Consider the following 13,840-nt stretch of genomic DNA (forward strand, 5'->3'; position numbering starts at 1 on the left):
GTTTACCACAGTGCAACCATGATTTCCCTTTCTGACATGCTGCGTTTTTTTAGACAATCACAACAAGTAAGTGTTTGTGTGGGCCAGCTTGTGAGTTCTGTCAGGGCCAGTCTCAATATAACAGAGGACTCTAATGCAAATCACAGCCCCTCCGAAATTGACCATCTTGTTGATAGTGCTGCATCCAACCCGCAAATTAAAGCAAACATCATGAAAACTTGAATGGAAACAGCATTCCAACAACCTGTAAGAATATCGTTTAGTCTGGTAAGACAGTATTAAAACATATATGAAAGGCCTCCGTAATGCCAGAGCAGCCTACTACTTATCATTAATAGAGGAAAATAAAAACAACCCCAGGTTTCTTTTCAGCACTGTAGCCAGGCTGACAGAGAGTCATAGCTCTATTGAACTATGTATTCCTATAGCCCTCAGTAACAACTTCATGAGTTTCTTTAATAATAAAATTTTAACTATTAGAGAAAAAATTCATCACGTCCTGCCATCAACCGGTACCGATTTATCTTCAAACACAGGAACCTTAGAAACAACTGTAAAACCTGATATATATTTTGGCTGCTTTGCTCCCGTCAACTTTCTTCAACTAATTCGACGATTAATTCATCTAAGCCATCAACCTCTCTCTTAGACCCCATTCCAACTAGGCTGCTTAAAGACGTTTTACCCTTAGTAAGCACTTCTTTACTGGATATGATGAATCTGTCTTTATTAACAGGCTAGGTACCACAATCCTTTAAAGTAGCTGTAATTAAACCTCTTCTTAAAAAGCCCACTCTTGATCCAGGGGTTTCGCCCAACTATAAACCTATATGTAACCTTCCCTTTCTCTCTAAGATCCTTGAGAAAGCAGTCGCCAAACAGTTGTGTGACTTCATAAATAACAATAGTTTATTTGAAGATTTTCAGTCAGGATTTAGAGTGCATCATAGCACAGAGGCAGCACTGGTAAAAATGACAAATTACCTTTTAATTGCATCAGACAATGGACTTGTCTCTGTACTTGTCTTGTTAGATCTTTGTGCTGCATTCGACACCACTGACAATCACATCCTATTACAGAGACTGGAACGTGTAATTGGCATTACAGGATCCGCACCATGCTGGTTTAAATCCTATCTATCAGATCGATCTCAGTTTGTACATGTTAACGGTGAGTTCACCATGCACGCCAAAGTTAGTCATGGAGTTCCACAAGGTTCTGTGCTTGGGCCAATTCTATTCACCTTTATATATGCTTCCCTATGCAATATTATTACGAAACACTCCATAAACTTTCATTGTTAACCTCTGAGTTATCTTTGATCAGGATTTATCTTTTAACTCCAACATGAAACAAACTTCAAGGACTGCCTTCTTTCACCTATGTAACATTGCAAAAATCAGGCACATCCTGTCTCAAAATGATGCCAAAAAACTAGTCCATGCATTTGTTACTTCTAGGTTGGACTACTGCAGTTCCTTATTATCAGGCTGCCCGAAAAAGTCCCTTAAGAGTCTCAAGTTGATCCAGAATGCTGCGGCACGTGTACGGACAAGAACTAGGAAAATAGATCATATTTCTCCAATATTAGCTTCTCTGCACTGGCTGCCTGTAAAATCCAGAATAGAATTTAAAATCCTTCTCCTCACCTACAAAGCTCTTAAGTGTCAGGCACCATCGTATCTTAAAGAGCTCGTAATACTGTATTACTCGACTAGAACACTCCCAGAATGCAGGGTTACTTGTGGTTCCTAGAGTCTCCAAAAGTAGAATGGGAGCCAGAGCCTTCAGCTATCAAGCTCCTCTCCTGTGGAATCAGGTCCCAATTTGGGTTTGGGAGGCTGACACCATCTCCATGTTTAAGAGTAGGCTTAAGACTTTCCTCTTTGATAAAGATTATAGTTAGGGCTGGCTTGGGTGAGTCCTGAACCATCCCTTAGTTATGCTGCTATAGGCCTAGACTGCCAGGAGACTTTCCATGATGCACCTCTTTCCTCTCTCCTCCTCTCCCTCTCCATCTGCATGCATTTTTATCCCATTACTGCATGCTACTAACTCTACATCTTCCCTCTCCCGTAGTTCTGTGCTTTCTCATCTGTCTCCTCTCTCCTTTTGACAACTGCTACTACAACAACTGTAGTTGTTGTAGTTATTGGCTCTGTTACTAATACTGTCATTATTATTCCTATAGCTGTCATTCCCATTATTATTAATTTATTAATATTAATGTTACCACTACCATTAAATTATTAATATTTAAAAAATTCTAGGTGGTATTTGCATTGTGCCTCCCTCTCCCCAAATCCTCCCTCCCCCAAAACCTCTCTCTTTCTCTAAACCTCTCTCTCTCTCTCTCTCTCTCTCTCTCTCTCTCTCTCTCTCTCTCTCTCTCTCTCTCTCTCTCTCAAAACCTAACCATGGATTTATTGGGTCTCTGTAAATAATATTATAAAAAGTATGGTTTAGACCTGCTCTATAGGAAAAGTGAATTGAGATAACTTCTGTTATGAATTGGCGCTATATAAATAAAATTGAATTGAAGGAAACTGAGTTTTACTCATCATGTCGTTACACTATATATGTACACACACACACAAACTATAATATATTGCAACACTATTATTAACAATATAAACACTATAATAATGACAAAGGTTAAAGTGCGCTACTATCGTTAGGTTGGAAGTTGTTGGAAAGGTATCATTTGCAATGGTTTATGGGATGCTTCTTAAAATAATTATGTACACAGTCTTGTACCTTTATTCCTGTTTTCCAACATTTTCTTTCTTTTGCTCCAAATCAAATGTTTTATGGTCACGATAGTGACTCCTAGTTGGTTGGCATGGTTCCAGGCTTAAATTCACTTCTGGAACCGAAGCCATTTGAAAAGTGGGCTGTTACTGTTGAGCTCTATATAATGACGTCATACTAAATGGTGCACGACATTCATGTTTTTTGTATTAATTTGAATGGCCAGCAGATATCTAATAGTTATTAACAAGAATTTACAACAATTTGAGAACGTTTCACACTGCAGCAGACAGCAAACTTGAACACCAACATACTGTATGTCAAAGTAGTCACAGCAACTACACAGTCAACACAGTGCAACTAATGCACGAAAACTGCAAGGATATGATAAGGGAGAAACAGCACCTGGACGCGAGTGAGAGATGTGACCCACGACCAATTCATCATAGTTTATAATAATCTCTATCTATCTGTCTGTTTGTCACTGTTAACAGAGACTCCAGTCTGCAGTGTAGTTCATACACTTCACTGATAAACCGTAGAATTGTAGGGTATTAGGCTTCATGATCAAAGAAATTTTATATCACGTTGACACTTTTGTCCATATTCGCACGCTCCCTCTCTCTCGCTCGTCCCATGTTAATCCCAAATATTAGTGAAGCCTGACATCTACTGGTGAAAAACAGGTACAGACTTGGTCCTCTCCTACTGTCTGGTCTTTGGTGTTAGGTAATGCCCTTTCTTGTAAATAAGTACATGACTGCGTATTTGGCTTTGAGCTTTGTCAAACAGCGTAGCAGTACTGTAGCTAAACAGATCTAGTATAGACAATGACGGATAACTGAAACTGTTGTTGCTGTTCTGCTGATAAGGTGTTTAATTTGGTCCTTGTAACTCTGGGAGATGAAGGGCTGTGAAAGAATAAAAAAGGAGCTTTACAATAAACCTACAACCAAAAGAGAAATGTGAGAAGCATTGCGTCAAGTTTAAACCTTAAAGCTTGGTTTAATATTGACATAAGGGAGTCCCTCCATAGATACCTATGCAATAGGTTTTGCTTTAGTTCAGCATTAGATTTCAACTATTGAAAACACCACCACAACAAGAGACAGATGAATCAGACCATATTGTGCTTTAATTATATTTCACACAGTAATTGTGTTTAATTTCTTTCATTTACTTTGTGATTTAAAGCATCAGTGGATTAGGCACATACTTATAGAACTGGGAACTACTATTTCTCAGTCTCATTAGTGAATAGGAGACTACTACTGTTCAATCACTGTGTTTATTGTAGTGAATTAAGGCTTAAAAGGCATTCAAATGATCATATTGAATGACCTTAATTTTAGTAAGAGCAAGGAGCAGATTTACACTTACTTCCAGCTAATAGAATAAAATCAGCGTTCATATTAAATAATAGAATTTAACTTATGTTAAATTAATCTTGGGGCTACCACTCTTTTACAAAGAGAAAATCTTGAGTCAGTTATAATAATTAATAAAGTAATTTATCGGTTTAGTCTCGATCTGAAGTTGAGTTCTTGTCTCGTGTATAGGGACTAGAATAAAACCACATAGGCTGATCAACTTTTTATAAATGAAAAGCTTATTGACTACAAGACTTTACAAACACAACTTATAACTGCTAAACACACAAATGAACAGATAAATGCAGGGATCCTAATTTTGATCTGCGTTTCTTAATTACGCTTTTTAAGTTTCAACCCCCAAAACACAAAGCTTGGCGTCTTGATTGAGCAGGGCAGGCGTTGCCCTGGAGGGGAGGGGAGAGGAGAGGAAGCAGCGCCATTTCTCTGGGGCACCTGGTGGGCGATCGGTCCCGGTAAGCATCTGGGTTAGCTGATGGGTTCTCGGGCTTGGATGAAGCTCCCCGGAGCTCCATATTTCCGCACGCGCAAGTTGGATCTGTCCTTCCATAATCAGGCTAATGACATTCTGTTGTGATGGCAATGCGGTGTGAGCGTCTGCCAGATGTTTATTGAGTTTAAAGTTTGTTATGGTCCTTGTTAGGACTCACTCAGGTGCAGAGTGGAGCAATTCACTTCAATTCAATTCAATTTTATTTATATAGCGCCAATTCATATCAGAAGTTGGGGGAGAGGGAAGCACAATGCAAGTTCCACCTAGAATTTTAAAATAGCAATAATGCATTGGAAGTGGTAATATTAGTATTAATAAAGTAATAATAATAATAGTAGGAATGATAGTCATTGGAATAATGACTTTTAATGAATATTTGTAACAGAGCCAATAACAACAACTATAATAGCAGTTGTCAAGCAGGAACAAGGGGGCAGCAGGTGGCCCACAACCACAGATGCAGTCTCTGCAGCTCCAAAGGTAGAAATACCTGCTGAAAGCGACAGAAGGAGAGAGGAGAGAGATGAGAAAGTACAGAACTACGGGAGAGGGAAGATGTAGAGTTAGTAGCATGCAGTAATGGGATAAAAATGCATGCAGATGGAGAGGGAGAAGAAGAGAGAGGAAAGAGGTGCATCGTGGAAAGTCTCCTGGCAGTCTAGGCCTATAGCAGCATAACAAAGGGATGGTTCAGGACTCACCCAAGCCAGCCCTAACTATAATCTTTATCAAAGAGGAAAGTCTTAAGCCTACTCTTAAACATGTAGGTGGTGTCTGTCTCTCGAACCCAAACTGGGATATGATTCCACAGGAGAGGAGCTTGATAGTTGAAGGCTCTGGCTCCCATTCTCCTTTTGGACACTCTAGGAATCACAAGTAACCCTGCATTCTGGGAGCGCAGTGTTCTAGTTGAGTAATACAGTATTATGAGCTCTTTAAGATATGATGGTGCCTGACCATTAAGAGCTTTGTAGGTGAGAAGGATTTTCTATAAATTCTATTCTGGATTTTACAGGGAGCCAGTGCAGAGAAGCTAATACTGGAGAAATATGATCTCTTTTCCTAGTTCTTGTCCGTACACGTGCTGCAGCATTCTGGATCAACTTGAGAGTCTTAAGGGACTTATTCAGGCAGCTGGATAATAAGGAATTGCAGTAGTCCAGCCTAGAAGTAACAAATGCATGCACTAATTTTTCTGCATCATTTTGAGACAGGATGTGCCTGATTTTTGCAATGTTACATAGGCGAAAGAAGGCAGTCCTTGAAGTTTGTTTCATGTGGGAGTTAAAGGATAAATCCTGATCAATGATAACTCAGAGGTTCCTTACAGTGGTGCTGGAGGCCAGGGCAATGCCATCTAGAGCAACTATATCATTAGATAATGTGTCTCGGAGGTGTTTGGGGCCAAGTACAGTAACTTCAGTTTTGTCAGAGTTTAACATCAGAAAATTGTAGGTCATCCAGGTTTTCATGTTCTTAAGGCATGCTTAAAGTTTAGCTCACTGGTTAGTTTGATCTAGCTTGATCGATAGATTTAATTGGGTATCATCTGCATTACAATGAAAGTTTATGGAGTGTTTCCTAATAATATTGCCTAAAGGAAGCATGTATAAGGTGAATAGAATTGGTCCAAGCACAGAATCTTGTGGAACAGTGACTAACTTTGGCGTGCACAGAGGACTCACCGTTAACATGTACAAACTGTAACTGATCTGATAAATAGGATTTAAACCAGCTTAGTGCAGTTCCTTTAATGTCAAATGAATGTTGTCTCTGTAATAGGATGTGATAGTCAATGATATTAAATGCAGCACAAAGATCTAACAAGACAAGTACAGAGACAAGTCCATTGTCTTATGCAAGCAAAAGGTTTTCACTAGGTTCACAAGGTAATTTTCACTAGTGCTGTCTCTGTGCTATGATGCACTTTAAATCCTGACTGAAAATCCTCAAATAAACTATTGTTATTTAGAAAGTCACACAACTGATTAGCGACTGCTTTCTCAAGGATCTTAGAGAGAAAGGGAAGGTTAGATATAGGTCTATAGTTGGCCGACACCCCTGGATCAAGAGTGGGCTTTTTAAGAAGCGGTTTAATTACAGCTACTTTAAAGGACTGTGGTACATAGCCTTCATACCTGGCTCCAGTCTGTCTGCAGTACCCATGACATTGGTTTTATTCACATTTTTAACTTATTCTGGGATCGTTCATGTTTGCACGAGACAGTCTTCACCCAAACAAGTCATGTAGTCAAATGCTGGCAGCTAACGTGCTGCACGCTGTACTGTCCTCCTCACGTAATTGACTATTTACTTCACCTGTTTCCCCTCACTCTTCTTCTTTCTCTTCTCTGCCCACCATAAACAGCCACGCACCATTTAATATGAAACAGACACAGCCAACACAGCAATAATAATAATTTAATAAAGATCCGGGCCAGAACCCTACCTCCAGTCTCAACTTAAGCTCTAACCCAGCACAGACTTTTTAAGATTGCTCTTCTTAATGTAAGATCCCTCTCTAACAAAACGTTTATTTTAAATTATTTTATCTCTTCTACTGATTTAGGTTTCATGTTTTTAACAGAATCCTGGTAACGTCCTGGTGATCACAGTCAGCTTGCTGAATTGTGCCCTCCAGATTATGACTGCTTTAGCTGCCCTAGTGATTGTGGTCATGTTGGTGGCCTTGTTACTGTCTATAGGAAGCATTTAAAATGTAACCTCATAGCTTGCAATGATTTTTCCTCCTTTGAAGTGCTCGTGTTTAAACATGGTGGCCCACTCATGGTAATATTTGCTAATATTTATCACCCCCTAAACCAGCTGGCTCCTTCCTGTTGGATCTCCCAGAATTTTTATCCAGTCTTGTTATAAAATGATAGAATTCTTCTTTATGGTGATTTTAATATTCATGTTGATGAGTCTTCTAATGCCCTTGCTGCTGATTTTTAAAATATCACTAATGTGTCTGGCCTAACTCATTCCTGTGGCCACACTTTAGACCTAGTCTTTAGTCTGGGTCTGAGAACACCATCTGTGGAAATCAGGGACACGTTTGTATCTGATCACCTATGCATTGTTTTTAACTGTGAATTACAGACTGCTAGTACTGTCTTATCCCGCTCTGACTACACACATGCCCTTAATGAGCATAGTGCCTCAAAATTCTGTACACTATTCAATTCTCTTGGTAATGTACCTGTGTTCTGCAACCTTAGATCTCATAGCTCCTCTGAAAACAGCTGCTGTGGAAAACAATAATACCTTTTAAAAAGTTCCATTCTGGCTTTCGTCAGCACCACAGCACTGAGACAGCCCTTCTCAATGTCACTAATGACCTTTTAATGAATGCAGACGCAGGCATATGCTCAATTCTTGTGCTGCTGGACTTAAGCACTGGACTGAGGCACTGGGTGGGCATAACTGGCACTGCACTAGACTGGTTATCATTATATTTGTGCATTAGGAAATTCTGTGTCAGCAATAATAACTTCATGTCATCCTTTTCCTATGTCAACTATGGTGTGCCTAAGTGTACTATGTGTGAATTCTTGGACCAGTACTGTTCTCCTTATATATGTTCCCCTTGGGTGATGTCATCCGCAGACATGGGATTTCATTTCATTGTTATGCAGATGACACTCAGTTGTACCTCCCTGTCAAGCCCACTGACCTACATTGAGTCCTCTGCAGGACTGCCTGTCTGACATAAAAAATTGGATGTCAATAAATTTTCTTCAGCTCAACTCAAATAAAACTGAAATCCTTGTTATTGGGCCCCAACATATCACAAATCCATCTACTGGTTACCTGTCACAACATATCAAGCCTGTTGCAAAACAATCTTGGTGTCCTGTTTGATAGCAATTTATGTTTTGAGCAACATATCACTAACCTTGTCCAATCATGTTTTTATCACCTCAGAAATACTGCAAAAATCTGATCTAATTTTAAATTTTAGTGATGCAGAAACTGTTGTGCATGCTTTTATCTCCTAACGCCTTGATTATTTTAATAGTCTGTTCACTTGTCTTCAATCAAAATCAATCACAAAACTTTGAAACGACTGCAGACTGTACAGAACTCTAGGCTGCTGCTAGGTTTCTAACCAGGACCTAGAGTTATGATCACAGCACACCTGTTTTAGCCTCTTTACATTGGCTCCCTGTTTGTTTTAGGATTGATTTTAAGATCTTATTGATTACTTTTAAGGCATGGCCTGGCTCCAGATTATATTTTAGACCTTTTAATCCCTTATGAACCTTTACGTAGTTTGAGATCTTCGGGCAGGGGTCTGTTCCTGAGTCCAGGATGAAAACTAAGGAGAACAGAGCTTTTGCCATCAGGGCCCCCGAGGCTCCCGAAGAAATTAGGTTGTCAGAGTCAGTGTCTTCTTTTAAGTCTCTTCTCAAAACGCATTTTTATCGGAAAGCATATTCTGATCTTACTTGACCTGGCTATTTATTTTATTGTTTTTTTTTAATGTATTTCATCATTCACTGTGGTATTTTATTTTCTCTCTCTTTGAAGCACTTTGTAATTTGTTTTTGATAAGTGCTTTATAAATATAGTTTTGTTGTTGTTGTTGTTGTTATTATTATTGTTATTATTATTATTATTGTTATTATAATTATTATAATAATTATTATTATTATTATTATTACAGATGAAGAAGATAAATCCGTTTGAAGATAAATCCGTACCGGTTGAGGGCAGGACGTGATGAATTTTTTCTCTAATAGTTAAAATTTTATCATTAAAGAAGCTCAACTCGTTACTACGGGGGCTATAAGAATGCATGACTCATTAGAGCTGTAACTTTCTGTCAGCCTGGCTACTGTGCTGAAAAGAAACCTGGGATTGTTTTTATTTTCCTCTATTAATGATGAGTAGTACGCTGCTCTGGCATTACTGAGGGCCTTCCTATATGTTTTAAGACTATCTTGCCTGAGTAAACGAGATTCTTCCAGGTTATTGGAATGTCCATTTCCTTTAAAGTTTTCGCAATGTTTGCTTTAATTTGCGGGTTTGGGGGCAGGCTTCCTTAACCTGGTAGCAGCAATTTAGAGCACTAATAGAGTTTCTTTCTTTCACTCCATCTCTCCTTCTCTGCACCACATGGCTGGTGTGTAATGTCCAGTGTTTCTTCTTTTCTAACTTTGTCGTGTTAGACCCCAGAAATGGAACAGGCTCCTTTTAGCAGGCTTCTTTCTTTCAAAGTCCCCCCCATTAGATTTGTTAGGACCCAAACTAATATCAGATTAGTTTGGGTCCTAACAGGCCTGCCGTAAATCGTGAAATTGTCATTCAACTTTCCATTAGTGCCCTCAAGTCCGGCAAAGGTCATGGAGGAAGATCCTGGTGAAAGCTTATCAGTTCTCTGGACAGGCTTATTTATGAGGCAAATGAGACAAACTTTCAGAAAAATCTAATTATTTTATCAATAAGAATGTAAAATGTTCATCCAAATCGCTGATCACGCTATATTATGTTTTTTTATTCTCTATAATAGAGAGCTCAGTGAGCAGAAGGTTTGCAGTGGAGATGACTTTTCTAGATGTGTATTGCTGAAAAGGAGCAGAAAACCTAGCCTTTCTCTAACTTGCTTAATGTCTTCACTATCAACACTCCCCACTGGCATAGGGAACTTGTAGAAAACACAGCAGCCCATGCTGACATTCATAGCCGTCATAGTCCTGATGTGTAGTTACATTTTCGAGGAGGCGCATGTCAGCTACACAATTGCTACGGAGAGCTACGTGAGTATACTCCAAAGCTAAAAAGAGCTGCTAGATGCTCTACTTTGTACACCAGCTAGTGACTAACTTTACCCGTCCAGCACCAAACTGTAAACTAAGAAATGCAATTCAGATTGGACCTGTATCAAGTTGAGGTAACTTAAATTTTCATTTTTTTGTTTGGGTCAAAGTCCCGTGAGTCTTCGTAAATCAGCAGAATGTGCAATCAGCTACACTTATCTGTGTAGCCCAGCTATGTACTCATTTCTGTTTCTCTGCTTCTTTTACAGCTCCTTTCCCCAGTCAGTAAAAACCTGAAGAACTATGATTGATAGACCCATCTCCCAATTCAAGGTGATTCAGCTGGGAAAATAAAACATTTGTGACCTGTACATCCTACACCTTCTCCAGAAAAATGAGGACTATCTTACTGGGCGTTGTATGGCTCTGTTTTGGCCTGTCTCTGGATGCTTTGTCTTTGAATGGACGGAGGATAGAGACAGTAGATGGAAAAGTAATGGAAGCAGCGACCAGAGGTGAGAAGCTGCTCAAAAGAGTGAAACGAGGCTGGATGTGGAACCAGTTTTTCCTGCAGGAGGAGTATACAGGCAATGACTACCAGTACATTGGCAAGGTAAGATTGTGCCACTGCTTCCCAATTTTTGGTTACATTGAACGTTGATTTATAAAAACAAAACCTTATACCTACCACCAAAGTAATTATTCTACAAAATTCTAAAAATTCTACACACAGGTCCTTAACTTTAGCTCACAATGGCAGCGCAGAGTACACTGAACACATAGTACAGCAGACACTGTAAGACATGTATTTTATGCAACTTTGGATGTGAATCAGAGTTCTGTAGTTGCTGTGAAGCAGTGAAAGCACTGCTGCTGCAGCTCTGTTTCCTCAGACTGTCACAATAATGGAATCTCTAAAATTGTTACAGTGTGATATTTTTGCTTTTCCAAACTGTAAAGACTGCGACTGCTCTGTGCAGAACACATTCAGGACAGAGAGGCAGAGAGGCTGACAGGTAGAAAATGGCAAGATAGGCACAAAGACAGAATGTGCAATGTGAAGTGAATAATATATATATAGATTTTTCTCACCTTGCATGCAGAGACGTTTGGACATATGTAATGGCTCCTGTGGTGGATGTGTTAGTGTCAGTACCATCCTGTTAATATCTCTTACCTAAGCGCTCTCTGTCTCCTAATCCTCTCATTGTTATATACAGAATGTTATATGTCACATATATACATATCAATACCCAAAGTGTTACATATTTCAATACTTTTCCACCTATAATACCTACATGTCACATTGTTTCTGTCACAGTATGTTCCATTGTGCTACTGCTGCTTCTGTACACCCTTTGAAAGCCAGAAACACATCCTCATGTCAGTTGAAACACTGGCGACATTTTCGGTGTTCACACAAATAGCTTTGCTCCACTGCAGGAACTGAACAACTTGTGACCTGTGGCTTGAACCTTCAGGGACCTTGTAAATTTTTGGTAATAACTTCTTCCTTGTGTTTGCACACAAATGTTTTGCCCTTAAAAAGGCAAAAGTGGCATTCTTCATACATTTCATACGTCATTTTTATACACTGTTTGGTGGGCAAGTGGGTAAGCCGTTATCTGATATGGGTCTTGGGCTTGGGTGTTGCAAAATTTCAACAAAGTAGCACATATGGTATGGTATGTTTCACCTAGATGTGCAAAATTTGGTACGCACATGTAACATGTCCAGACTTATAAAAAAGCCTCTTGGTGCCATGCCCTACACCATAGAATGTATATATAGATGGACAACGCGTCTCCACTTTCTCCCACTGTACAAAAATGAAGCCAAAATATCCCTGATACGGGAGCTGCCATCGTGCACAGGTGACGTCATTTGGAGCCAGAGTCTGAGCAGTAGTGATCGGGGTTGGAGCCACGGTATCGAGGTCCTGCCCATGCACCCGGCCGACTCGCAAGCCAACCTCTGCTGTCAATCATGATGTGAAAGACTGTAGATTGTCCATTCTGCCCCAAACTTGACCTGCTTGATAAGACTCCAGGCCTGAGGATATCTACATGCTAATATTGAGACATAGTCATAGCGCTACCTACTGGCAACAGAAAGTCAGCCTTATGTGACAAACTTCATTCAATTTCCATAAAATTTCCATTGTGTGGTCTACACTGGACAATGAGCAACATAATGTATATAGCGCCACATAATGGACACAGGAAGTGATACTCCTTCATGCAATGTCCAATATCTATGAAAAAGTATATCCATGTCAGGCAACCTCTGGTAAATGTATTGCTGCATAAATAACTTTTGCACCACGTTCTGGCAACAGGAAGTGAAGCCAAGGTAACATATAGTTCATTAAATGTATACAAAATTCCAGCACCATGTTTTGAATGGCCTCCTAACCCCAAATACTGATGAGGACCTGGACAGCAAGCGTTCTCTATTGTTCATCTTTTTTAAAGTATTAGTCGTCCTAGTTGATAACGGTGCAGCAGTAAAATGGTGGTTACTGTTGTTGTGTTTGTTGTAGTTTTATTTATATATAAAAAAAAACCCTTTGTCCTTCACTCTCCGCGGGTGGTCTCATCCTTCGAGCTCGGGTCCTCTACCAGAGGCCTGGGAGCTTGCGGGTTCTGCGCAGTATCTTTGCTGTTCCTAGTACTGCACTTTTCTGGACCAAAATGTCTGGTGTTCTACCAGGGATCTGCTGTAGCCACTCCTCCAGTTTGGGGGTCACTGCCCCGAGTGCTCGGATGACCACGGGCACCACTGTCGCCTTCACCTTCCAAGCCTTCTCCAGCTCTTCTCTGAGCCCTTGGTATTTCTCTAGTTTCTCATGTTCCTTTTTCCTGATGTTGCCATCACTTGGTATTGCCATGTCAAGCACAACGGCTTTCCTCTGCTGTTTGTCCACCACCACAATGTCTGGTTGGTTCGCCATTACCATTCTGTCAGTCTGAATCTGGAAGTCCCACAGGATCTTGGCTCGGTCATTCTCTATCACCTTTGGAGGTGTTTCCCACTTTGACATTGGGGTTTCCAGTCCATACTCCGTGCAGATGTTCCTGTACACTATGCCAGCCACTTGGTTATGGCGCTCCATATATGATTTCCCTGCCAGCATCTTACACCCTGCAGTTATGTGCTGGATTGTCTCAGGGGCCTCTTTGCACAGCCTACACCTTGGGTCTTGTCTGGTGTGGTAGATCTGGGCCTCTATTGCTCTGGTGCTCAGGGCCTGCTCCTGTGCAGCCATGATGAGTGCCTCTGTGCTGTCCTTCAGTCCGGCCGCTCTAGTCATTGGTAGGATTTCTTGATATCAGCCACTTCAGTTATGTTCCGGTGGTACATCCCATGTGTTTGTCCTCCCATGATGGTCCCTCCTCCAGCACCTCTTCCTCTGTTCCCCATTACCTGAGACATTCACTGA

The 13,840-nt window shown here is 40.3% G+C and overlaps 1 protein-coding gene and 1 pseudogene across 3 annotated transcripts in view; both read left to right on the plus strand.

Annotated features, from left to right (window-relative positions):
- LOC122886425 (cadherin-6-like) overlaps window positions 1-13,840 on the plus strand; it is a 100,382-nt gene that overhangs the window by 31,901 nt on the left and 54,641 nt on the right. For all 3 annotated transcript variants that reach the window (XM_044218618.1, XM_044218617.1, XM_044218619.1), the window contains exon 2: window positions 10,668-11,011. In XM_044218618.1, the coding sequence (XP_044074553.1) occupies window positions 10,793-11,011 (219 nt within the window). In that variant the 5' untranslated portion in view covers window positions 10,668-10,792. The remainder of the gene's footprint in view (window positions 1-10,667; window positions 11,012-13,840) is intronic.
- LOC122886726 lies at window positions 290-1,889 on the plus strand (annotated as a pseudogene).

The sequence above is a fragment of the Siniperca chuatsi genome, linkage group LG13 (assembly GCF_020085105.1).
Source record: "Siniperca chuatsi isolate FFG_IHB_CAS linkage group LG13, ASM2008510v1, whole genome shotgun sequence".
In the NCBI taxonomy this organism is placed as follows: Eukaryota; Metazoa; Chordata; class Actinopteri; order Centrarchiformes; family Sinipercidae; genus Siniperca; species Siniperca chuatsi.